This window comes from Epinephelus lanceolatus, chromosome 10, assembly GCF_041903045.1.
Source record: "Epinephelus lanceolatus isolate andai-2023 chromosome 10, ASM4190304v1, whole genome shotgun sequence".
NCBI classification, from domain to species: domain Eukaryota; kingdom Metazoa; phylum Chordata; class Actinopteri; order Perciformes; family Serranidae; genus Epinephelus; species Epinephelus lanceolatus.
The window spans coordinates 46,669,841-46,696,400 of NC_135743.1; the positions used below are offsets into that span (position 1 = coordinate 46,669,841).

At 41.3% G+C, this 26,560-nt stretch overlaps 1 protein-coding gene across 1 annotated transcript in view; it reads right to left on the reverse strand.

Annotated features, from left to right (window-relative positions):
- Positions 1 to 26,560, reverse strand: part of tgfb2 (transforming growth factor, beta 2) — a 194,671-nt gene that overhangs the window by 67,200 nt on the left and 100,911 nt on the right. Inside the window, exon 2 of the mRNA XM_033638913.2 lies at positions 5,422 to 5,585. Within this exon, the coding sequence (XP_033494804.1) occupies positions 5,422 to 5,585 (164 nt within the window). The remainder of the gene's footprint in view (positions 1 to 5,421; positions 5,586 to 26,560) is intronic.

Below are 26,560 nucleotides of genomic sequence, written 5' to 3' on the forward strand. Positions count from 1 at the left end.
ATCAATTTTTTTACCACCTGCTCTCTCATTCCTGTGTCCCTGGATGTCAAGTTCCCTCTGTTTTGTTTTGTATGTTTTTGTGTGTGTCCTGTGGGTGTGTGTCTGTGTCTGTCTATGTGTGTGTATATTTTCACGTTATGTATGCACTTTATTTTTAATTTTCAGGTTAACTATTTATTTTCCTCATTGTTGTCTCTTTGGGCAATAATCCTCTTTTTTATTTTATATTATGATTAATAATGATACTGCTGTGTTCTGTGGTATCCCATGACACGTTCCTTTGTCCTGGGCCCACTGTATGCCTACTGTGAAAATTGAGACTGTGTGCTGTAATGTTGAATCCCTAAAAGTCTTGGCATGCTTCTTTTTGACTTTTTGTCAAACTTTAATAAAAATTTGATCGCAAAAAAAAAAACTTATTTCAACCAATGTATTTGTTTGAATCGTTCTCTTTCCAAACACTATAAATTTGCTTTTACTAATGTTTAGAGAGAGTTTATTACAATCAAACCATAATTTCAGCTTACCCAATTCAACCGAGACATCATGCAACAACTGGTTTAGATTCCCCCCAGTACAAAATATGTTAGTGTCATCAGCAAAAATAACTAAATTTAATATACTAGAAACTTTACATATGTCATTAATATATAATATGAATAATTTTGGTCCCAATATTGATCCCTGTGGCACTCCACAGATTATATCTAAACATGTTGACCTGTGCTCACCTATTTATACATACTGTTGTCTGTTTTCAGTGTAGCTTTTGACCCAACTAAGCCCCACCCCTCTGATACCATACCGTTCCATTTTTTGTTAAGAGTATGTCATGATCAATTGTGATCTAAAGCTTTCTTCAGATCCACAAAAACTCCTCATGCATAGTGCTTATTTTCTACTGAATTAGTTAGTTCCTCCAATACTTCCGTCAGTGCTATTGAAGTAGATCTGTTGGTTCTAAAGCCGTATTGGCTGTCTATAAGTAACTGATGCTTTTCAATAAAACTATCCAACTGTTCCACAAAGAGTTTCTCCAGGATTTCAAAAACTGTGATAACAATGAAACTGGCCTATAGTTTGTATATAGATGTTTGTTTCCTGCTTTATAAATAGGTATGACTTTAGCAGTCTTCATTTTTCTAGGAAAAGTACCCAATCTGAATGATAGATTGCAGATTTAAGTTAGAGGGTCAGCAATATTGCTTATAACTTTCTTTATCAAAGTCATATCAATCCCATTCCAGTCTAGAGATGTTTTGCTCTTGAGTCTGTTAACTATGTCAGTTATTTCATTTTTTGTAACTTCTCGCAAAAAGATTGTTGCTGGATTCCTGTCAATCAGAGATTTAGAATGTCCTCCCTTGTGTGGAGGGATTATTTCTTTTGCCAGATTGGGTCTGACTCTCACAAAGAAGTTATTAAAACCCTCCACCACATCATTCTTATTGGATATTTCCTTTTCATTTTCAATGAAATGATCTGTGTAACTTGAGTGGGCAGTGCTATTTCTAATAATCCTATTTATTATATTCCATGTGGCCTTAATATTATTTCTGTTATTTTCTAGTAAGGTATTATAATAATTTCTCTTACATTTCCTAATAATATCTGTTAGTTTATTTTTATATCTCTTATATTTAATTTCTTTATCTCTAGATCTATGCTTTAGAAACTCTCTATATAGAGTATTCTTTTTTTTTTACAGGCTTTTAACACTCCTTTTGTGACCCAGGGCTTATCCAGGCAGTTAGGTTTCAGTCTACATTGCTGCATTGGACAGTGTTTATCATATACTGATATGAAAGTATTTAAAAAAGAATCATAGGCCAAGTCAACGTCCTCCGCCTCATACACACTAGTCCAGTCCTGGGATATTACTTCACTTCTAAGTGCGTTTATAGTATCTTCTGTTCTTACTCTTTTATATATTGTTATGTTAATATCTTTCTTCCTGCGACAATCACATTTATAAATCACAAAAACCGGCAAATGGTCACTTATATCATTCATTAGTAATCCACTCACCATATAATTTCCCAAATTATTAGTAAATCTATTATCAATAAGGGTAGCAGAATGGGAAGTTATTCTACTAGGCTTAGTTATAACTGGATATAGACTCATGCTATACATAGCAGATATAAACTCATCGGTTGATGAGTTCTTATTAGGATTTAATAGATTTATATTGTAATCACCACAAATGAATGTGACCTTTTGCTCGGTTCTTGCAAACAAACCCTCCATTTTTTCTCTAAATGTATCAGCATTGGAGCTAGGAGCTCTATAAACACAGCTGACAATAATATTTTTCTGTCTTTCCATGTTGATTTCAACAGTGTTGCATTCACACGCATCAATAGCCTTAGTCATGTTCTCTACAATCTTATATTTTAAGGTCTATTATCTATACAGATAGCTGTTCCTCCTCCCACTTTATTTCTTCTGTTCATGAATTTAAAGTCATACCCATCCAGCTCAAAATCTACCCCCTTCTCCGCACTGAGCCAGGTTTCTGAAATTGCCACTACACTAAAAAGTGTTTTGAACTGACTTAAATAATCTTTAATGTTATGAAAGTTAGCGTAAAGACTTTTACTATTGAAGTGGATGATTGATATGCCATTGTCTAGTTTTGTATCTGTTTTAAATTGATCTTCACTATAATAACAGCAGTTATTGTTAACATTCTTAAAAAAGTTACTCTCAGGATCAATGTCTAAATCCTGATGCCGCATTTAGGAAATTGAGAGACCCGATTTCTCCCTTCCGCCCTTATGCCATCCCTCACATATCTACACCCACAGAATTTCATGCATTGCTAAAAAATAATAATAATAAAAAAAAAAGTCCCATGCAGAAATCCATGCGATCCTAGACTGTCCCAACAATAAACAAAAACAGGGAACCATGCAATATCCATCCAAGAATGTTTGCCAAAAGGCTAACATCCATATAAGAATATAAGAGATTCCTTCCCACAATCCAATTAAAGTCAAACGTAAAGTGGAGACTAATGCATGCAGCTCCAATACATGGAAAAAAGAGAGAGAAAAAGTTAAAAAAAAAAAAAAAACAGTTAAGAGAGATTTGCTCTCATCTATAAGTCATTAAGTTCCTTGCCAGATAATCCAACACAGAACCCTCTGCTACCAAACAACATACACAGTAATAGACATTATCTATACTGGTCCAGGTCATGAGTCCAAGTTCCCTTACCGTGATAACTTTGGCTTCTTCTGGAGTCGATCCGTTCAGCCAAATCAGAACTTTACAGTTCCGAGTCCACGTTGCTTTTATTTTGTTTTGCTATCACAGGTATCAGGCCTCTCGTGAAATCTTGGCATTCTTAGTTAAGTGCTCATTCATGTAAACATTGGTTCCTTTCAACTTCTTTCCCTGCATCAGTGACTCCATCTTCTGTGGGTTTCGCTTGTCGATCCTTCCGAGGCAAGGTGTGGCAAGCCGCGATGTTGTTTGCATCAAGATGAATGCTCTTGCTTTCCAAGAAACTGATAACTTGCCTTTCGAGTGATTGTTGATCCTCTGTTCGTGCGTCTTCTCCGTCACTTCTACCCACACTTGCAGGTTTTGCGTAGGTTCGAGGTTTAACGTCCAAACCACTGATGATAACATCCTCCATCCTTGAATATTGTTCCATATCTTTAATTCTTCGTTCAAGGTCCTTGATTTTTCTGTCCTTCTCCTTGACCAGGGTCTTCAGTTGTTTTACTTCATTCACCAGATCCAGTAGCATAGACTGTTGTTTAGCCACTCTGCTCAGTTCCTCCGACATAAAGTCGAGAGACTTAGGGATCTCCTCCATGCCGTCATCTCCCACCAGGTTTTGAGACACTTTTTTCGGAGGCATTGTCTCTTCTTTACCTGCTATGTTTTCGTTGTTTTGTAGGTTTTAAAACTTACTTTTGGCAACTTAGTTAGGCAGCACTCTGCAGGGCACCACCATCTTTACATGACGTCACGGTCAGATTGTCTCAGAAAGCTACAATGAAGCTGGAAGTGGAAGCTACGATGAAGCAGGTGGAGTCTTCCCCTGCCTTACAGGCCATTTGCAAATCTAAAGTTTATGCAGTGCCTTAGCAGTAGGATTCCACCACTATCATTTTAAAATAAAGTCTGATACAGATTCTTTTGTTATGAGCTGCTAACTGACAATACTTTGCACAATGTTTAATATCTTTACATATTTTTTTTTTCAAAGAGCTGTATTCTGGTGAGGGTGAACCCCCCTGAAGCAGCATTTTACATGAAGTAGACTCCTCACTGTTTAACTTGCTGGCACCTCTTAGCCTTCATAACTGCATCAATATTATCTGTGCAAAGTCATCCAGTGGGCCAGTTTTGGCCTGCAGGCCATGTGTTTAACACCCCTGTCCTACATGCATGACATATCAGATATCCCAACTACACAATAGTCTGTAAATGAGAAAATCACAAAAACCATAATATGTCCCCTATAAAAATAATATGCAAAAGTCATTTTTTAATTTGATTAAAATGTATGATGAATAAAACAACAATCCTTCCTAGCCTGAATAAATCCCCAAACTAATTATTGTAATAACTCCTGATGTCAGCCTAGAGGAAAGTGTGGGAATTTAGCTCGTTCTCATTCCCAACTGCTCAAATACTGCCACTTTGTCAGTGATCTGAGCATGAGATACCGAGGCACAGAGGCACAGAGGCACATTTGCAGCAGTGTGATATGCATCTGGCAGCATCAGTTGTTAATGCAGTGGGCAAAAACTGATCTCATCAAATACCGCTGCTTTTTCAGTGGACGGCTGCATAAGATACTGACGCACACACCTCTTGTGGTATTATGAAACATACTGCAACTGAAATAGTATGAAGAGTGGTGAAATGGCTTTAGGGTGAGATGGGAGGTTGATGGGTCAAACAAACTCCAGACTTTATTATTATTATTGTTATTATTAATAGTATTATTATTATTATTATTATTTGTTATTTTAATAACAAAGTTGTGTGCTAGTATGTGTAGCATGCTACAATAGTTATGTATGTCACATGACATATGCCACAACGTTACTAACAACCATACTTATTTTAAGCCAAACCATGATGTGTTTCTGAACCTAATCACATGCTTTTGTTGCCTAAACTTAAGGAAATAAACATAAAAACAAAGTGTTTTACCCACATTGTAATTTTATTTTGAAAAAGACTGTACGCATGTAATGAGCAGACACTGTACATTTCCTGTGAAAATGGAAGTGTATTTTAAAAAGTAACAATGGGTGTAACAAGCAGAAATTGACACTCCCAGAATGTCCAAAACCAGTGCAGGAAGGTATCTAACGCGTCATATTTATACATTGCGGTCCACTGACGAAGCAGCAGTATTTGATGAGTTGGGATGGGCACGGGTTGGTGTACCTGGTAAAGTTCGATGCGCTGCTCTGACACTCTCGCCCCGTGGTTTTGAAGACGGAAGATCCTGAGTTCAGCCTTCACCAGGTTGGAGGCGTTCTTCTCCATGGAGGACACATCAAATGTCAGCCGCCTGAAGTAAGGGTTGAAGTGTGTAGGAGAGATGACATCTAAAAGAAAGGAGACAGGATGACTGATTTAGGATATGCATGTGTGTGACAGACAGAGAGGACAGACTGGTGAGAGTCTGATTAAAGATTTTGTAGACAGGCACGTAAGTGTGATATGGAGAACTTCAGTTATGTGAATGAGAATATATTTTTGAAGGAAGAGACGAACAGTTTTACAAGATTAAAGCGTACCCTAACAATTTAGAATTACACTTACAAATTTGCAGACTTGCAGACAAATTACAAAAAGAATGGTCAACACATATGACATGTAAACATGTTGTCTTACCTTACCGGTGTGGTGTTCTGGCTCAAATATTGCTTAATTTAAAATAAAGTATTTCCACGTGAGTATATGAATATTGGCTTTATCGACCTGTAGCACAACAATAAACATTAGGTTTATGAATTAAGTGGATTTAAAACCGCTGGTTTTTGTATTGGAAAGCAGTGAGATTGTAAAATGTTCCTCAGTGCATGGACAGTGTGGTCACAAGTTGATCTGGCTACCTCCCAGTTTGAAGACATAGCTGGCTGTATGTTTAATGGATCTGTGAGTGAAGTGGTGTTGTCATAGTGGCACACCATGTTAATTGTGCACCTATAATTTATTTTCCCATAATGAAGCAGGTTCAAATCCCGTGAAAATAGTCTTTTTTATGTTTCACAGGGCTGAACGGTTCTTTAATATGGCACGTTTATTTAGGCAGGCACCAGAGACGAAACTGTGTAGGCCTATTTAGAAAATGTATTTGAGATAGGAGTTAGATTTACAGGAAAAGCAACTTGGCCTCTTCCTGTTTTCAACATTCCATCATAACAAGTGTGATTCAAACCGCGACTGAGTGTCGGTCCGTGACTGGGTTCCTCCAACAAGAGTCCAAAGACGGATCAGGTCGGCTATGTTTTGATATTGTTATGAAAAACTGAATAAAGAGGCCTTCGCGAGGACAGCTACGTGTTCTCTTCCTGGTTGAAAACAGCTGTTGTCACTACGACAACCACAGACGCATTCGGCTGAAGGTCGCCAGTTAACAGGGTCGCGAGTAAATCCGAAACACCGGTAAGGTAAGACAACACGTTTACATGTCGTTTTCTATATGTTCTCTGACATTTATCCTAACGATATGAGGCGGTCTTTGTGGAGAAAAAGCTTGTTAAGTGGACTAACTTTGCACTTGAAAGGATGCCCGTTCAATTACGTTTTAACAGGTCTGACGCTACATCTGTATCTAGGCTAACGGCTAACATGCTAACTATTATTTCTATGTCACTAGTGACTTGAAACAAATTTAGGATGATAGGAGACGGGTTGAAATAAACTGAAATTTCCCTTTAATGGCCACATTTTTTTTGTTTAACTCCACACCTCTAGTTTGTAACCAAGGCTTTGTAAGTGGAGAAAGTGTAAAGTCTCCAAGCTATTACATCACTGTGACATCATCAGGGTTATTTTGACTGTGATAATGGTCCCCCTCAGCCGAACCTCTCCGGCTAAAGAAATGAAACCAACACAGCAGTGCCCAAAACTGCAGTTTTTTGAACAGCTTCTTGAGGCTGACCCCAGAAGCTCGTCAATCCCCACAGACCCCCATGTTAAAATGTCCAACTTCACAGCAGAAATAAACATGTTACAGCCTGGTTTCTATAGATAATTTCCCCCTTCATATCAACAGTTATCTTAGTGGTAACATGTTATTAAGGGCAGGTCACTTTGAGTGACAGGCTGTCTGCCAATAGTATTCTCTTCTACTCAGTCAGATCCACCCCTCGCTCCTCCACAGCCCCAGCCTCTCGTCCAAATATAGTCACTTCTGGCTCCAAAATGATGGCGTTGGCCGAAATGCTAAACTCAAGGCTTCAAAATGGGAGTCCACAAACCAGCAGGTGATGTCCCGGTAGGTATGTCCATTGTTTATACAGTCTATGATTAGTATCCGTATGACCAGTAATTTTGACGTGTAAAACGATGTAGATCATTTTGAATGTGTGATATTCTGACGGGCATCACTTCAAAGCCAGGTGGGTTGAACCCAGACACTCTGATATCCAAATAACACAGCCATGAATCAGTAGCAGCATCACAATCCTCCTCATATACTACTGTCAGTAATGTGTGTGGAAATGTTTGACTTACGCTAACACAAGACCGGCGTGACACATGCAGCATTGACAGCCACATGTGTTGCCATTTGTCTCACAGATGCTGTGGAACACACAGACATATACAGTGTAGTTCTGTTTTCAGAATGTGTGCGGTGAAGGAGTGTTTGACAGTGTCCCACAGCACAATGAATTAGGAGGCCCCGAGGTCTTAAATTGATGGCTGTAATGTAAGGCAGAAGCCCAGGATTAGTAAGACACTGTGGTTTGTCTAGACACAGTATACAACAGCAACCAGCCAGGCACATGGACTGGGACTAGCTGACAGCAGCCAACAGAGAGAGAGAAAAGAGTTTTTTCACACTTTTTTACAGTATAGTTAAATATGGACATTTTTGTCAATTGCTGTAGGTAATACTCTCCCTGATTAGCAACTCTAATGATGATAAATGTGTATCAAGTGACAGTGACAATAACAAAGAGAGACAGATTTTCCTTTACTGTAAAACAGCTTCTGTAAAACAATTAAAAGAAAATGCATACTTTGTTTTAGTGCTGTGCATTTACAACAACTTCCAAACAAGAATCCAACACGCTTAAATGTCTTTTCCTTAGCAAGGACCACACCACAACGATATGCAGTTTAAAGATTTAATGAAGATGTAATTGTCAGAGAAATGGTTATGAATGGGGGAGTGCAGATTTGCAGATGAATGAATGGGATGGAAATGACGTCATCAGAGGGTCGGACTGGGTGAGGTGTAGATGTGGGTGGAGAGACTCAGTATGGGGGTTCCGTCTCGTGTCCTGGTGAGCCCGTGCTGATAGGAAGCCCCCAAAAGAGTCTGGTTAAGTGAGACTTAGTCTGTCGTGTGCTAGACGGAGATCATTGAGGTTATTGTGGATGTAGGTTTGATATGCTTGTGAAGACTAGCGGCCGAGGACCTGGATGACTTGGTCTGAAATTCCTGATCTGGCGGCTGAGGAGGCAGCGCCGATACGGAACGAATGGCAAGAGTAATGATCTGATGAAATTCCGGAGAGACAGAGGATATTATGGAAGTGTTTCTGGAACCAGAAACGGGTGGTCATTCTCCCTGTTTCGGTGAGGAAGAAGGGATCTTGTGGTGAAGCTTGGGCGGAATACCGGGTGTGGATGCATCTGGTCAGTGGCTCGTGCAGGCTGAGAAAGGAGTTGGGGCGAAAGATGTAGATGGGAAAAGATACTCCTAACTGATCGGTTTTACTCCTACGGAGTGTGAATATGAGCGAGTCGGAAGTGTGAGTGGTGATGTCGGATAGACTGGGATGACGGGAAGGATCGTAGACAGATGAGGTTGGAGCAAATTCAGAGCACCTCAGAAATCCGAAGAAAGCGAGTAGAAACATTGATTCCAGTGTTAAGTCGGCTGTGGGAGAAATGTAACCAGAGCGCAGAGGGCGTATGCAGCGGCAGAGCAGATCGGAGGTGAGAGGAAGGCGTCTGGCTGTCAGCGCTGGTTCGTGCTTTCATAAGCCTTTGATTAGCATGGTGACGTGAGAGTGCAAGATTGACTGACAAGGAAGGCCGGTGGATAATTTATGGAATAAATTGATACCAGCCAGATATGTTTATATGCTGGAGGCCCGGATCTTTTTTGCAGTATGACAGTGTGTGATGAAGTTGCACATGGACATGGCGTCCAGAGAGGGAAATGGTAGATGGCGGCTGAATAGAGCTGGAACAGCCTGGACTTATTGTCGCTGCGGTGGAAGGGGATGTTTTTTGCCCTCAGGAACCGCTGGAGCCAGGCGATGGTCCAATCCCTGATGTTGGGCTCCTGTTGTGGACGTGGAGGTGGTGGAGATGGCCGAGTGGAGTGCGACGGAGTGCCGCGGGAGCAGCGAGGTCAACTAGTCGCTGCACCGCTGCAGGAAGGAGGAGGAGGAGACTGCCGCTGGCTCCCACGGTTGTGGACGTGGCGTCAATTTCCCAGCCGCGAGGACGGAGGAGAGGAGGCCTGGGACCCACTAGGAGTCGGGGCAATCTCGTTGATGGAGCCCAACGGAGAACCACGGCGAGAGAGAGGGATGTGGACCACAGAGTGCAGCCGGCTCCCCTGGGAGTGTCGGCTACCGGCAGACTGCTGAGACGGAGTCAGAGGATCACTCAAACAGGGAGTCGTACAAGTCGTCGGAGTCGGACCCGGACGGGTTAACTTGCAGCACATGATCCATCTTGGTGAGTACATGAAAACACGCTCGCTGAGATACGTAGGGTCGCTAATGTTCGAGAGATCTGACAGGCCTGTGGTAACGCTGTGCTGGTATATATACGTTAGTCAGGTGATTAGAGGAGTGGTTGAGGCGTGGTCCTGCTCCTGAAGTTAAAGTTAAACAATTAACTCCATTTAAAGAGAAACTAAACCCTCAAACCACTTTTTTCAGCTTAAAACTAATGTACATGGGTATTTACACTTAACAATATTTTTTATGCACTCAGTAGATATAGCTGACTGCAGAAATGTCCACTAGAGCTGTTGGCTTTGAACTGAATGTTCATTTCACAACCATAAGACATCTCCAATGTTGTTACCCTGAATTTGGCAGTACATATACAGACCTCACCACCCACAAGTCAGTTAGGATGACAAACTGCTGTCAGGTCAAGACCCTGGTAAGGAGGATGGGCATGCAGATGAGCTTTTCTGAAACAGTTTACAACATTTTGTGCACAAATTCTTCAGTTGTGCAAACCAACTGTTGCATCAGCTGTTCCGGTGGCTGGTCTCGAAAGATCTTGCAGGTGAAGACGCTGGATATGAAGGTCCTGAGCTGGTGTGGTTATATATGGTCTGGAATTCATTACCACTCCAACTCAGAAACATTGATTCATTCCCTCATTTCAAATCACAATTCAAAACACATCTGTTTAAAACTGCCTATTCCATCTGATGCCAATTGCTCTGTCATTTTCTCTGTCAATTGTTTTTTTTTTGTTTTTTTAAAATTTATTGTTGTTTCTTTTTAATCTCTTTTTAATGTCATTTTGTGTATCTGTACATTGTCCTTGAGTGCCAAGAAAGGCGCCTTCAAATAAAATTTATTATTATTATTATTAACTAGCATAAATTAAATTCTGTGTACAAGGTTAAAAAAGAATGACTAATAAATAGAACAGGGAAAACAGACCAATGATAAATGAATATATACAAATGTGTGTGCAGAAGCGGGATTGCTTGTATAATATTAAAAATAAAAAAATGGAGAGAAATATCCGTTGTGTATAAGAAATGTGCATTAAGGAGCGAGTTACCAAGTTACATATTGCATTAAAATTACAGTTGTCCCCAGCCAAAAAATGTTTATTGCACACAGTGAAATATTGCACAGGTTATTTAAAAGGGGCATACCCATCAGTGTTTGTTTATTATCATAACAGCCCTAGGATATGTGCTGTTTTTCAGTCTGTTTGTTCTGGCTTTTATTGTCCTGTACTGCCTACCTGAAGGTAACAGTTGGAACAGGTGATGTGCTGGGTGGGATGTGTACTTCAGGATGCTGCAGGCGTTTCTCTGGCAGCGGGATCTGTACAGCTCCTCTAAGGAGAGGAGAGCACAGCTGATGATCTTCTGTGCTGAATCGATGATCCTCTGGAGCGCCTTCTTTTGTTGAGCAGTGCAGCTGGCAAACCACACTGCGATGCAGTACGTCAGTACACTTTTAACAGAGCATCTGTAGAAGGACACCAGCAGCTCCTTGGATAGTGCGTTGTTTTTAAGGACCCTCAGGAAATGGAGTCGCTGCTGTGTCTTCTTGATCAGCGCAGTGGTGTTGGTTTTCCAGGCTAGGTCATCGTCTAGGTGCAGGCCCAGAAACTTGAAGTCAGAGACCCTCTCCACACAGTCCTTGTTGATGTATATGGACTGAGGGTCAGATCTGTTTCTTCTGAAGTCCACTATTATTTCTTTGGTTTTTGTGAAATGTTGAGGACCAGGTTATTGTTGCTGCACCAAGATGACAGTTTTTCCACCTCATGCCTGTATGCAGTCTTATCTCCCCCTGTGATGAGCCCGACCACTGTTGTGTCATCCGCAAACTTCACTATGGAGTTACTTGGGTGGATGAAGGTGCAGTCATGTGTGTTACAGAGTGTACAGTAAGTGGCTCAGCACACATCCCTGTGGGGAGCCAGTGTTGAGGCTGGGGAAAGGTGGGGCACTACTTTGACTCTCTGTGGGCAGTCGCTGAGGCAGATGGAGTGTGGGAGGCCATGGTTGTTTAGTTTTGTTACTAATGTGTTAGGGATGATTGTGTTAAATGCCAAGCTAAAGTCAATGAAAAGAAGCCTGGCATCAATCAATCAATCAATCAATCAATTTTATTTATAAAGCCCAATATCACAAATCACAATTTGCCTCACAGGGCTTTACAGCATACGACATCCCTCTGTCCTTATGACCCTCGCAGCGGATAAGGAAAAACCCAAAAAAAAACCTTTAACGGGGGAAAAAAAAACGGTAGAAACCTCAGGAAGAGCAACTGAGGAGGGATCCCTTTTCCAGGACGGACAGACGTGCAATAGATGTCGTACAGAACAGATCAGCATAATAAATTAACAGTAATCCGCATGACACAATGAGACAGAGAGAGAGAGAGAGAGAGAGAGAGAGAGAGAGAGAGAGATGCAGGTAATGACAGTAGCTTACAACAACATTGTTGAAAGTAATAATATTATAGTTATAGTTCTGGCTACTGTGGTACAATATGTTGAAAGTATGTATTTATATCTGGCAGTATACATGTGTGACAATAGTCATATGTGTATAATAACAGTAGAAGTATGACTAATGACTAATGATGGCAGCAGCAGCAGGAGGCATCTGGCAGGACCACGGCAGCAGCACAGCCTCACAAGTCACGCTGTCCAGGCACCGCAGCAATATGAGTTAACCTGAGAGACAGTGGAGCACAAAGGCTCCGGAGAAGAAGCCGAGTTAGTGACATCCAGAATGGCCAAGTTAGCAAGATGCAGTAATAGAATATGAGAGAGAGAGAGAGAAGGAGAGAAGGTGCCCGGTGTATTATAGGGGGGTCCTCCGGCAGACTAGGCCTAAGTCAGCCTAACTAGGGGCTGGTACAGGGCAAGCCTGAGCCAGCCCTAACTATAAGCTTTATCAAAGAGGAAAGTCTTAAGTTTAGTCTTAAATGTGGAGACGGTGTCTGCCTCCCGGACTGTAACAGGAAGATGATTCCACAGGAGAGGAGCCTGATAGCTGAAGGCTCTGGCTCCTGGTCTACTTTTGGAGACTTTAGGGACCACGAGTAACCCTGCGTTCTCAGAGCACAGTGTTCTGGTGGGATAATATGGCACTATGAGCTCTCTAAGATATGACGGAGCTTGACCATTTAGAGCTTTATAAGTTAACAGAAGGATTTTAAATTCAATTCTGGATTTCACAGGGAGCCAGTGCAGCGAAGCTAAAACAGGAGAAATATGATCTCGTTTCTTAGTTCCTGTTAGTACACGTGCTGCTGCATAATAATTGTCCTTCTGTTCCAGGTGGGTCAAGGTTGTGTGGAGGGCTGTGGCTATGGCATCCCCTGTCAATCTGGTATTCCTGTATGCAAACTGGTGGGGGTCGAATGTGGGTTGAAGTCCTTGAGTGATGTGATTACTGAGTAGTTTCTCGAAACACTACATAATGACTGGAGTGAGAGCCACTGGCCGAGAGTCATTTAGGCTGCTAATGGTGGTCTTTTTTGGGACAGGGATGATGGTCGAGGACTTCAGGCAGGTTGGGACAGTGGCTTGTGCTAAGGACAGGTTGAATATTTTAGTAAAGACCGCCGTGAGCTGATCTGCACAGTCCTTCAGCACCCTACCAGTACAGGTCCTGTTGCTTTTCTGGGGTTTACTTCTTTGTTCGAAGCGGCAAAGAAGCCACCAGACCTGAAGGCGGTGTTTCTGTTCCTCAGCAAGGTTGTGACCTCTCTTGTCATCCAGGGTTTTTGGTTGGCATACACCCGGATGCGTTTGTCAGTGGCGATGGTGTCTGTTTTCCTTAGAAGTTTTCCTTATCCGCTGTGAGGGTCCAAAGGACAGAGGGATGTCGTATGCTGTAAAGCCCTCTGAGGCTAATTGTGATTTGTGATGTTGGGCTTTATAAATAAAATTCATATATTGATTGATTGATACTCCTCCAGGTCCCTAGATTCAAAAATACTCCAGTCTGTATTTCCAAAGCAATCCTGCATCTGCGAGGAGGCACCATCAGGCCATGTTTTAACAGTTTGTATCTAGCCGTTGCAGACTGAAACTTGATTTGTCCATCGTGGGGTTCTGTAGAAACAATATGGCAGATGCTGTGGAAGAGGACGAGGTTTGCTAAGCTAATGGCTACATCCAGCCCTCCCGATGAAAACCAGCAACTCGTTAAGAGAAACAGGATCATTGCCAACCTCAGGGAAGACATACGAAGGCTGTCAGCGGAACTCAAGTCCCAATGTGAGCTGCTGACAAACACCCTGGACGTGGCTCACGAGCAGTCTCTACAGATCTCCTCGTTAAAAACTGCTCTTCAGGACACAGTAGCCTGGGATCCTACCTCCTCTCCTCCGCAGCCCAGCAGTTCAACGCCCCGTCGTAAGCCGCAATGGTTGGAGGTGGTGTTACGGAGCAAAAAAAGGACCTCGATCGGCGTCGGTCTCTCATCCCACCTCAGCCTTTCCAACAGATTTGAGCCTCTGTCATCGCGGGTCGAAGCGCTGGACTCCGGTGAGCTCAAGGATGATGCAGCCCGTCCCACGTCTCCCCAGTACGGGAGTCATCCTCTGCTGGCAGCTCCCCTCCTGGCTGACAGCTGGCAGGCTCCCCGCGCGTATGGCTCCCCCCTCGCACACACCACAGAAACAGAGCGTCAACAGAGGAAACAGAGTCGCTTAACTCATAAAGGTGAGACTATGAAACTGAGCAATAACAAAGTTAACGGGTCACAAGCCAGTGCCAGGCCAAGAGCCAGAGAGCATTCTGCCAAAAACAAAGCTAAGAGGATAGACACTATTCTGATTGGGGATTTTATAACAAGGCAGGTGGAAATGGCCAGGACTGAAAATCTAACTGTGAATAACACATCAGTCAGAGAGGTGGCAGTCATGCTACCAGACATCATGTCTACACGGCCACATATTAAGAAGATTGTTATTCATGCTGGCTCATTTGACATCCTCAAGAATAAATCTGGGTCTGAGACCCTAAAGAAAGACTTTTTGTTTTTATTGGAAACACTTAAAAAACTTCATTCAGGAGTGTCTTTCATCTCTGGACCTATCCCAACACTCGGCAGAGGTTGCGAGTCCTTCAGCAGACTCCTTGGCTTAAGCACCTGGCTGTCATCAGCCTGCCTTGAGCAACAGGTTGGATTTATTGACAATTTTAATATTTTTTGGAACATAAAAAGCCGCTTCATGCTAGACGAGATTCACCCAAACAACCTTGGCTCCAGACATCTTGGCTGCAACATACGTCACACCATCGAGTCATCTTATCAGAACATATATGCACTGATAAGCAGGAAGGTCAGCACACAGGGAGCAGACAGACAGACAGTTACTGCTCCCAAAACAACAACTGCCTCCCATGATGATGACGTCATGGTCTGTGACTCTGTCCTCCACATTACAAGAAGCCTGCAGAGATTGTCTTTGTCCCAGCAAGAATGTCAAGAAAAGAAGACATAGGACAGTCATCATGCCGCTTTCCCCCTTATGCCGGCAATTTCACACAGCCGGCAGCATGGCAAAAGTAAAAACAACTGCAGAAAATCAAGGACGGTCAACCCATCAAATCTGATATGTATCTCCTGTCAATCACAGTCTGTCTCTATACTTATGCCAGATAACGTTTCACAATTAGCACTTCTAAATATCAGGTCTCTGGCTGGCAAATCCTTCTTAATCAATGATTTTATTAACAAGCACAAACTTGATTTTATGTTTTTAACTGAAACTTGGCTAGGTCAGGAAAATAGTGCAGCAGTTTTGATTGAGACAACCCCTCCAAATTTTAGTTTCTTTAGTGAAGCAAGAATACATAAGAGAGGAGGCGGAGTTGGCACTCTGTTCAAGGACAGCTTCCAGTGTAAGCAAATGTTTTATGGTTAGTTTGACTCCTTTGAATATGTTGCCACCCAGTTAAAATCCCCCTGTTGAGCAATTTTAGTGACCATCTACAGACCCCCCAAATATGATGCAAAGTTTTTTGATGAGTTTGCCAAATTGTTGTCTATTGTGTGCATGGATTTTGACTGTGTTGTTTTAGTGGGAGATTTTAACATTCATGTTGATAATCTTACAGATGGGTGTGCTAAGGAACTATTAAATATTCTGGATAACTTTGGGCTTTCTCAGCATGTCACAGAATCAACACATAACAGAAGACACATATTAGATCTAATTATTTCCAAAGGTCTTAATATCTCTGAGGTTGTAGTGAACGATGTCGCTTTATCTGACCATTACTGTGTTTCGTTCAAAATGACCACCCTTGCTAATCCTATGAAAAGTGAAGCAGAGGTGATCAGAAAGCGTTATATAAATGATAACACCTGTGCATTATTATTCACCCAGGGTTTTACACCATCACCAACCCTGCCCTCAGCTCTAGTTGATGACCTTGTAAACAGTTTTAGTTCCAATGTTATGACTGTTATCGATTCTATCGCCCCAATTAAGACCAAAGTTCTGTCAGGTAGGTAAAAGGCACCCTGGAGAAACACCACACTGATTAAAGAATACAGAAGAGTATGTAGACAAGCTGAACGCAGGTGGCGAAAAACAATCTCCAGGTATATTACAACATTTATAAAGAGATTCTTCGCAACTATAACCAGGAACTGAAGAATGCAAGGCAATCATATTTTTCAGAGATTATCAATAGAAACAGTAATAATGCCTGCACACTCTTTTCTGTTGTGGACAGACTGTCCAACCCCACAGCATCACTCCCTCCTGAACTACTGTCCAACAAGTCATGTAATGACTTTGCAGCCTTCTTCACAAACAAAATATCACAGATAAGACAGGCAGTGTGCAGCTCCAGCTCAGGAAGTCCTCCAGTTAATCTAGGACATTTTAGCCTCCTAGATTACACAACTCTAACAGAAACGGTTTCAAAATTAAAGCCCACAACATGCTGCCTTGATATTCTGCCTTCAAACTTTTTTAAAACCATTTTTAACTGCATAGCTCCGGATGTACTGCACTTCTTAAAGCGGGCCAGTTTCCCCAGGCCTTGAAAACTGCAGTAATAAAACCTCTCCTAAAAAAATCATATCTGGATGCCACAACAATTAGTAACTATAGGCCAATATCAAATCTGCCATTTTTGGGAGAAATCATTGAAAGGGTTGTCTTCCAGCAAATCCATACTTTTATGATGCAAAACAATCTTTTTAACACATTTCAGTCTGGATTTCAGCCACACCACAGCACTGAGACTGTACTTATCAAAGTCTTAAATGATATTCATCAGAATAATGATGCAGGCAAATCCTCTGTCCTGGTATTACTAGATCTCAGTGCTGCATTTGATACAGTTGATCATAATATACTACTTAGCAGATTGGAAAAGTGGGTGGGACTCACCAGCACTGTGCTACAATGCTTCAAATCTTATTTACAAGATAGGGACTTTTTTGTGTCAATTGGTAACCATGAATCTGAGCGAACTTCGATCACATGTGGGGTTCCTCAAGGGTCCATTCTCGGACCACTTCTATTCAACATCTATATGCTACCCCTAGCCCAGATTATGGAACATCACAACATCTCCTATCATATGTATGCCGATGACACACAACTCTATATCTCAGTGTCATCACATGACTACAGTCCCTTACTCTCATTGAGTAACTGTATTCATCAAATCAATGAATGGATGTGCCAGAATTTCCTCCAGCTAAATCCAGAAAAGACAGAGGTGTTAATTTTTGGCCCTAAAAATGAAAGGCCAAAGCTCAGCGCTCACCTTGGCTCTGTGTCATTGACAGCTACAAATCAAGCCAGAAATCTTGGTGTTATTATTGACTCAGACCTGAACTTCAACAGCCATTTAAAGTTTATTACTAAATCTGCATATTACCACCTGAAAAACATAGCTAGAATTAAGGGGTTTCTGTCTAAACAAGACATGGAAAAACTTATTCATGCATTCATTTTTAGTAGGTTGGATTATTGCAATGGCATATTTACAGGCCTTAACAAAAAATTAATCAGACAGCTGCAGCTGATTCAGAACGCTGCTGCCAGAGTCCTTACAAACACCAGGAAACTGGACCATATTACACCGGTCATTAAATCGCTACACTGGCTTCCTGTGAGTCAAAGAATAGATTTTAAAATCTTACTGCTGGTCCACAAAGCCCTGAATGGTCTCGGACCAAAATACATGCTTGATCGACTGGTTCCCTACGAAGCATCCGGACCCCTTAGGTCATATGGAACTGGTTTATTGTGTGTTCCAAGAACAAGAACCAAGCAAGGTGAGGCAGCATTCAGTTATTATGCTCCTCACCTGTGGAACAAACTTCTTGTAGATCTGAGGTCTGCTCAAACTGTCAGCTCCTTTAAATCAGGGCTAAAAACACTATTGTTTACTGAAGCACAATACTTACCTGCCCGTACTTTTTAACTACACACTGCTGATTTATGCCTTTTATTATTCTACTTCTTACTGCTCTTAGATGCAATGTATTGAGCCTGTTTTTATTTTATTACTGTATTTTATTATCACTATCATTCTCATTTATTTATTTATTTTATGTTACTGTATTTTATTATCACTATCAATATCATGAGGTAAACATATTATCTAAACAACATCAGACAAGCTGTATCCTGCACTGCACAACAAATCAGGTCAAAACTGATGATTTTATGAGAAGGTCTCTGTGGATTAACTGTGTTAATGTTTGGATATTACTCTGAAAACTATTTATGCCACTGTGCTTCTTTTTTGAGCCTTTATGTCTTTACATGTTTACAAATCTACACCATAGAAGGTCTTGCTGTATTAACCACTCGCAGCTCCTGTTTGCAAATAACCATGGATGAGCAGTTACTGTTAAAGCAGAAGAAAAAAAATTGAATCTGATGATTGACACAAGATCTTATGTTTTCTTTCACTGGATTTCTGAGTGGATTAATAACCATTTAATCAGTGATGGACATTGGATAGAGTGAGCTACGTATGCATGTATGTATGTATGTATGTATGTTGAAATGCAAACTGTGTCAGCTGGGTGATAGGTTATCTTACTGGGTGGTGGAACAATCAGTACATTTATATGACATTAGAGAAAATCTATTTATTGTGTTAGTCTGACTAGAAACAGACTTTAAAATAAATGTGAACATGTTAGTTTGACGGACATTGTACTAAATCGAATTTCTCAAAATCGTATTAACGCACCCAGATAATGTGATTGGGAGTCAGCTTCCTCCTACATGTGTAAAGTCAGTCAGACCCAAACTGGCCTAGGGGCTCTGTGCATGCTCTGCACTTTGACCCAGAAGTCGAATAGCAATAAATATGTAACAGAAGAAAAAGCCGGTAACAACATGACAAAATCTACACCCAGAGCTGTGCATTTTTTGGATGGACGAATTGTACAGAGCAGTAAAGTTGTCCACCATGGTACCAGTCAATTGTTTTGGTAAAATGGTAAATGTATGTGCACTTGTATAGCTTCTCTCTAGTTTTCCCACCACTCAAAGCGTTTTTACATTACATGTCACATTCACACACATTGGTGGCCAAGGCTATCATACATGGTGTCACTTGCCACTTAATAACCATTCACACACACCGATAGAACAGCCCTCTGGATCAATCTGGGGTTCAGTATCTTGCCCATAGATATTTTGACATATGGACTGAAGGAGCCAGGGATCAAACAGCCAAACCTCTGATTAGTAAACAACCCATTCTACCTCTGAGCCATAGCTGCCCCTTAGTCTGTGTTAGTTACATCCTTGGTAGATGTGGAGTATCTATGTAAGTGACGCGACAGCAATAACACACTGCAGCAGAAGAAGGAAGCCTACAGTATAACTTACTGTCTGCTTCAACTTCAGACTGTTTGTTCAGCCAACTCTCACAGTCACCTGTGAAATACTTTGTCTGCTGTTGTGTTTCAAGGTGGCTGGTTCTGGAGTGTCTATGGACCTCTCAAGCCACCCCATACCCTCTCCTGACCAACTTCCACTACATTCATTTAATAAACTGGGATAAAGAATGTTAAGTAACCCCATCTTTACCCCATTCAGACTGACAAGGACACATGTCAACCCATGTTTGGGTCTATCTGAATGGGTCAACATGCCTGAGTCGACACCTCCTTCACAACCCTCCTCCTGATCAGGCACCTCCTTCAGCACTTGAGGGAGCATATAGGCAGACAGAGAAGTGAGACTTTAAGCTGGCGATAAAATAATGTAATTCTCTGGTTTATCTGTGAGTTTATCAACTGTACTGCAGACCAATTCAATCAATCAGTCAATCAATTTTATTTATAAAGCCCAATATCACAAATCACAATTTGCCTCACAGGGCTTTAAAGCATACGACATCCCTCTGTCCTTATGACCCTCACAGCGGATAAGGAAAAACTCCCCAAAAAAAAACCCTTTAACAGGGAAAAAAAATGGTAGAAACCTCAGGAAGTGTAACTGAGGAGGGATCCCTCTTCCAGGACGGACAGACGTGCAATAGATGTCGTACAGAACAGATCAGCATAATAAATTAACAGTAATCCGTATGACACAATGAGACAGAGAGAGAGACAGAGAGAGAGAGAGAGAGAGAGATGCAGGTAATGACAGTAGCTTACAACAACATTATTGAATGTAATAATATTATAGTTATAGTTCTGGCTACTGTGGTACAATATGTTGAAAGTATGTATTAATATCTGGCAGTATGCATGTGTGACAATAGTCATATGTGTATAATAACAGTAGAAGTATGACTAATGACTAATGATGGCAGCAGCAGCAGGAGGCATCTGGCAGGACCACGGCAGCAGCACAACCACACACGTCACGCTGTCCAGGCACCGCTGCGATATGAGTTAATCTGAGAGTCAGTGGAGCACAAAGGCTCTGCTGTATCATATGAAATGGTCCAACATGCACTAAGTAGATCCAGGTCAAATACCTGTGCTGTATCTCAAATCGCGTACTTCTGTACTTACACTCAGTTGAGGGGGGTGAGGGGGGGTGGCATCCCCCTTGAAATAAAAACGATCAAAATCATCCCCCTTCTAAAACTGCCATCCTCCCTTTCCATCCCTTGTCATTTTTTGAATGAACATGGTATTACTACTATTTCAACATTTAATTTTACCTTTGGTTTTAAGCATATCGAGTAAAATACTGTGGGCGAGGACACGCATGCAAAGGTATTTTTATACTGTATCTCAGCAAGCTGCGCCGTGGATGTTATGCATGTGCCCTATAGAGGGCGCCCGAACAACGCATAGTACGTCCAAATTCACACCTGTTCTCTATGGATTTTCTCCGCAACTGTGCGTCATAACGATACCATACCACGTGAAACAGCGGAACCGTAGCTTTCCGACAAGACCAAACACTTGTTGGTAGTCCAATGTTTTCACAGCGAAAAACAATGATAAAGTTACACCAAAATTATGTATAACAAAGCTTTCATACAGCTTTGCACACACATTACTCTTGGATGGATTACTCGCAAATGCAGGGTCGCACAGAAATGCCACGCATATCACATGAAAGTGCAGGACACCACTGTGCTGGATTGTAAAGAATTCGTCTGTATTTATACAGACGAATTCTTTACAATCCATTATACAGATCTTGTTATCAGTAACTTCATATAGTGAGGAATAATATTATTACTATTTTTCTGTTATCTTAGATGTAAATATTGTATGTTTCTTTCAGATAAAACACATTTTTGACTTGTGAATGAGTCAATGGAATTCCTTGCAATAATGAAAAAATACTGGCAATCATTTCCGCCTGGCACAAACCACATGTTTTGGACAACTGTGAAGTGACAGAATGTCCCACCATCATGTTTCTTATATTGCCAGATTCCAGAGAGTCTCCCCTCTTCATATCTGACAGAATGTGTCAACTTCCAACTTGCTATGGTGAAATTCACATAAAAATGTAAGAATTCAGTAACACAGATTTTTTTTTTCATTGATATAAAAATTAATATAAAATACAGGCACGTAGAAGGACATGGAATGATGGCAAATCTGGATAGCCCAGATTGTCCTGAAAAAAAGAAGATATAGCATGTGTATGTAGCCTTTATAATGACTGTGATATGAGCTTAAAAGTAAAGGCAGTAAAAATACCCCAAAAAGGCCTAGGGCCCAAAGGGTTAAATAAACTCTAAAGCAATTCTTTGATCAAATAAGCACACATCAACATGTTTAATCCCTCTGCTCCTCATGGTGTTCATCAGTGGCCAACACTGAACAGTATGCAGTGTTAGCAGCTGAGGCAGATGAGCCAAGACCAACAACGCTCTTTCTTGTTTCCTTCCCATTCGTCAACAGAAAAGGTCACACTTCCAGCTCCTGCTGCAGAAGCTGAAGGTGAACTGTTTACACAAACTGCTGCAGAGCCTTATGAATGAGTCCACTGTGCTTCAACACAACAGTGGACACATTCAGCAGAGGCCACACTGACACAAGCTGTGAATGGCAACACTCATAGCACACACATATCCAGTAGTCTTGATGATCCAGTACCTGGATTCGGTTGATATCGGCTTCCTTAAAAGGCTGATACCAGTATTTTGATACTCAGCATTATCAGTCACAATTTCTGCACTGACACACAGGCTGAAATGAAATTAAAACCCTTTGTACTCTGCATTAGAAATGCTCTGCCAGTGCCTACATTTGTATTTTTGTTTATTGTGATGTAATATCCTGGAGTATCTTCAAAGGCTTAATGACAATTAAAATAAAAAATGCAAAAATTGGATGTTATTTCATTCGATTTTACAAAATAAAAACACTAAACATATTGATCCAAACTTAGAAACATAAACAAAATATTTAAGACTTCACAATTATTATGTGATTTTGCCAAGCTAACAGCAGGGCTTAACAACCTCTGTGCTTCAGAAAAACAATGTTATTGTACAACGTGTTGTCCAACCATGACTTGGGGCTTAAGTGTTTATACCAGTTCACTCAAAGGTAATCAGCCTGCCACCATAGCATCCTACAGCCTCTCTCCAAGAACTCTATGTCGTTTTAGACTCGACATAATGAATGGTACACATGGGTATAACAAAGCACACTTTTAGCCAGTCTCCTCAAAAAGCATTAATTGAGTTGCCCTTGGTTGTTCAGAAGTGCTTAGAGTAAATTATGTGAGAACTTTTACATTTTCACTCACCTGGCCATTCATTGTGAAGAGGGTATAACTGTCAGAGGACATCTGCTCTGGAAAATTATCAAAATTGGATTTGCATTTCTAATTTTCTTTTCCTTGCTGTGTGTTAAGTATAGAGCTGGAATCAACAGAAATGTAGAAAAAGCAGTTTGTGGTTTTACTGTAGTTATGCCTGGTTCACACTACACGATATTTCTGTCCGTCACAACAGTCACAATGTCAGATTAGGGGATTGTGGAGTCATAAAATCGTGCCATGACTTGGCCAGCAGACATGACAGACTACACAACGGTCCACACAAATCGTTCCCGGTCGTCTTCACGATGTGTGTGTGATGTCATAGGATTATTCTTGTCCTATTTTTATTATTACTATTATTTCAGTCACTGTGGCTGTTCATGTGCCAGCCAAAGTGTTGTTGTGGTAACGTAAAAAGTACCACCAGATGGCAGGAGCTACATTTGGAGTACCGCATGAAATCTGTGCAAGTCACTGAATCCTCCACAACAGGTTCCTGAAAATGTTTCACAATAAAATCCTGTTTAGAAAATGAAGGGATTCTCTTAAGCGAAGTTATAAGGGGCTTTTAATTTTATACAGACACAGGAAGTGTTCAGTTTGAAATGACGGCGCAATGCATGAACTTTTGTCAAGGCAAGCGGGAGTGGATTAAAAGCAAAAATATAAAAATACAGAGGGAATAACAAATAACAGCCTGTTTATAATGTAGTCTGTTACAGATGAAGCTGGTAGCCTCTGCAGTTGTGGTATGTAAAAGCCCTGCCACTATTTTTTAATTTTATTACTTTATATCCTCCATTATGAAGAAAAACATTCTTGCTAGCTTCATGCTAATGGCAGAACTCACTGAGTTGCTAAAGTGCCTCTGCTGTTTCACACTATCATTTTTCTGTTTATACTCTGTGTGGTAACATCCCTAAAGGAAATATCAAAAAGGCTGGGGTGTTGTTGCCATACAGTTGTAGCCTACATGGCAGCACATTGCCATTCCTATTGGTCAATCATGAAAAGTAGGTTATTAGATTATTCACCTCACCATCTGATGTCACCAGCCCCTGACAGGTAACTAGTGCAGCCAGAACTTCAAACAGACAAATAGAATGGGGCCCTATTAGTACAGGGGCTAAAGGGATCATATTCACAACTTGGTAGGCCCCTCTCACCCATGAGGACCAAACAATTTTGGCATTTTTTATCTCTCTACAGGTCTGTAGTTTATATTTTAGTATGATAGCCCCGCCTATCTAGTAGCTTAATTATATTTATCACTCTGTAAACAAACTTACACCTGTGTAGGCAAAACACTACAAATAGGGTGAAAAATTAACTAATACATATCCCCATGTAACTTGCCCAGTTGATCACTCATATTAAGACAAGTATTTTTTGTATTACAAATTTTCTGAAATATTTTATTTAAATATGCACCAGTTTTGTTAATGAAGACAATCACAAGGAGGGGAAACTGATTACCCAGTTACTGTGCTAACACTCAGTGTTACTGTAGCCTACAGTAGGCCTGCTAGCACTCAGAGCTGCCCAGTTGCTATTTGACCCATAACTAGGAGGCAAAGGGAGTCTTACCACTTGCCTAAGGCGAACTCCCAGGCTAGCAGAGGGAAGAAGGTGCCTTATTTCTCCATTGTAGGCCGTCCTAAAATAGGGGGGCTCACCTGCTGCCTTCATCCTTGATCAGTACTTCCTAAGAAGTCAGCTGGATGAAATCCAGCGACAGATATTAGGATATCAGTAACACTGCCATTGAGGAGGAGGAGGAGGAGGGGGTGGTAAGAGAGGATGCAGGTGATATTGAGGTCAGTATGCCAGTCAGAGAGAGAACCATGGAGCAAAAGGTTAGAGTTTGTTAGATGGCCTAGGGCAAATGACAGTAAAGAATGGGAGATAGTTAATAGAGATTTGTTAGTAATCTTAAGAAGGCTTAGAGGAAATGCAATAGAAACGTTAGAAAAGATGGGAGATATAAGTTACTCATATGGTGCAGAGAGGTTTGGGGTGCATGAGAGAAAGAGGGGTGAGAGGGTACAGTCAGGTAAGTCTAGGCGGCAAAGAGAAATAGAGAAGTTAGTTAAGGAAAGGAGACAGTTAAGGAAACAGTGGAAAAAGGCTACAGAAGAAGAAAGGGAGGGAATTAATGTGTTGCAAGAGGAGTTGAGAAGCAGGCTAGCAGTTCTTAGAAGGGCAGAGCATCTCAAGAACATGAGGAGGAAGAAGGAACATGTAAGGACAGGTTTTTTCAGGGACCCTTTTAAGTTTGTTAAAGGATTGTTTAGCCAGGAAAAGGGAGGGCAGCTTAAAGCAGAAAGGCTAGAGGTTGAAGAATATTTGAGAAATACATGGATTTAGAGAAGGATAGTAGGTTTTCCACTGGATATCCCTCCATTAGGAGGGATAGAGCATGAGATGGATGTCAGGCCACCTAGGTGGAAGGAAGTTCAGGAGGCGGTCAGGCATGCAAAGGCTTCTTCGGCCCCAGGGCCTAATGGAGTCCCCTACCGGGTTTATAAAAGTGCACCTGATATCCTTAAATTTTTGTGGAAACAGCTAGGAATAGTTTGGGAGAAACAAATTATCCCAAGAGCATGGCGTAGGGCAGGGGGTGTCCTCATTCCTAAGGAGAAGGAGTCTGTGGACCTTAGCCAATTCTGGATGATTTCTCTCTTGAATGTGGAGGGGAAGATTTCCTTTAGTGTAGTAGTGCAGAGATTAGCTAGCTACTTAAAAAGAAATAGCTTAATAGATACTATGGTGCAGAAGGCAGGAATACCAGGTTTTGCAGGGTCTTTAGAGCATACTAGCATGATCTGGCACCAGATTCAGGCAGTGAAGATTAAAAAAAGGGACCTGCATGTAATATTTTTAGATCTTGCAAATGCGTTTGGTTCAGTACCACATAGCCTCATTTGGAGTGACTTTGACTATTTCAAAGTGCCACAGGTAGTTGTTAACTTAGTGAAAGCATATTTTCAGGATATTAAATTGTGTCTAAGTACAGCAGGTTTCACAACAGATTGGCAGAGGCTAGAAATAGGCATCATGGCAGGGTGTACAATTTCTCCATTAGCATTTACTATGGCGATGGAAGTAATCATCGACGGGACGGTAGAACGGGTTGCATCTTCCACCAGTTAGGGCTTACATGGATGACATGACACTGGTGACCACAACAATGCCATGTACAAAGAGGCTACTAGAGAAGGTAAATAAGAACCTCAAGTGGGCCAGCATGAAGATCAAGCCTAGTAAGTCTAGAAGCATCTCGATACATAGAGGGAAGTTAAGTGACAGGAAGTTTGTCATAGATGATGAGGAAATCCCAACAATTAGGGAAAAGTCAGTAAAGAGCTTAGGTAGGTGGTACAATGTGGAGTTGAATGATGAGGAACAGGTGGTGA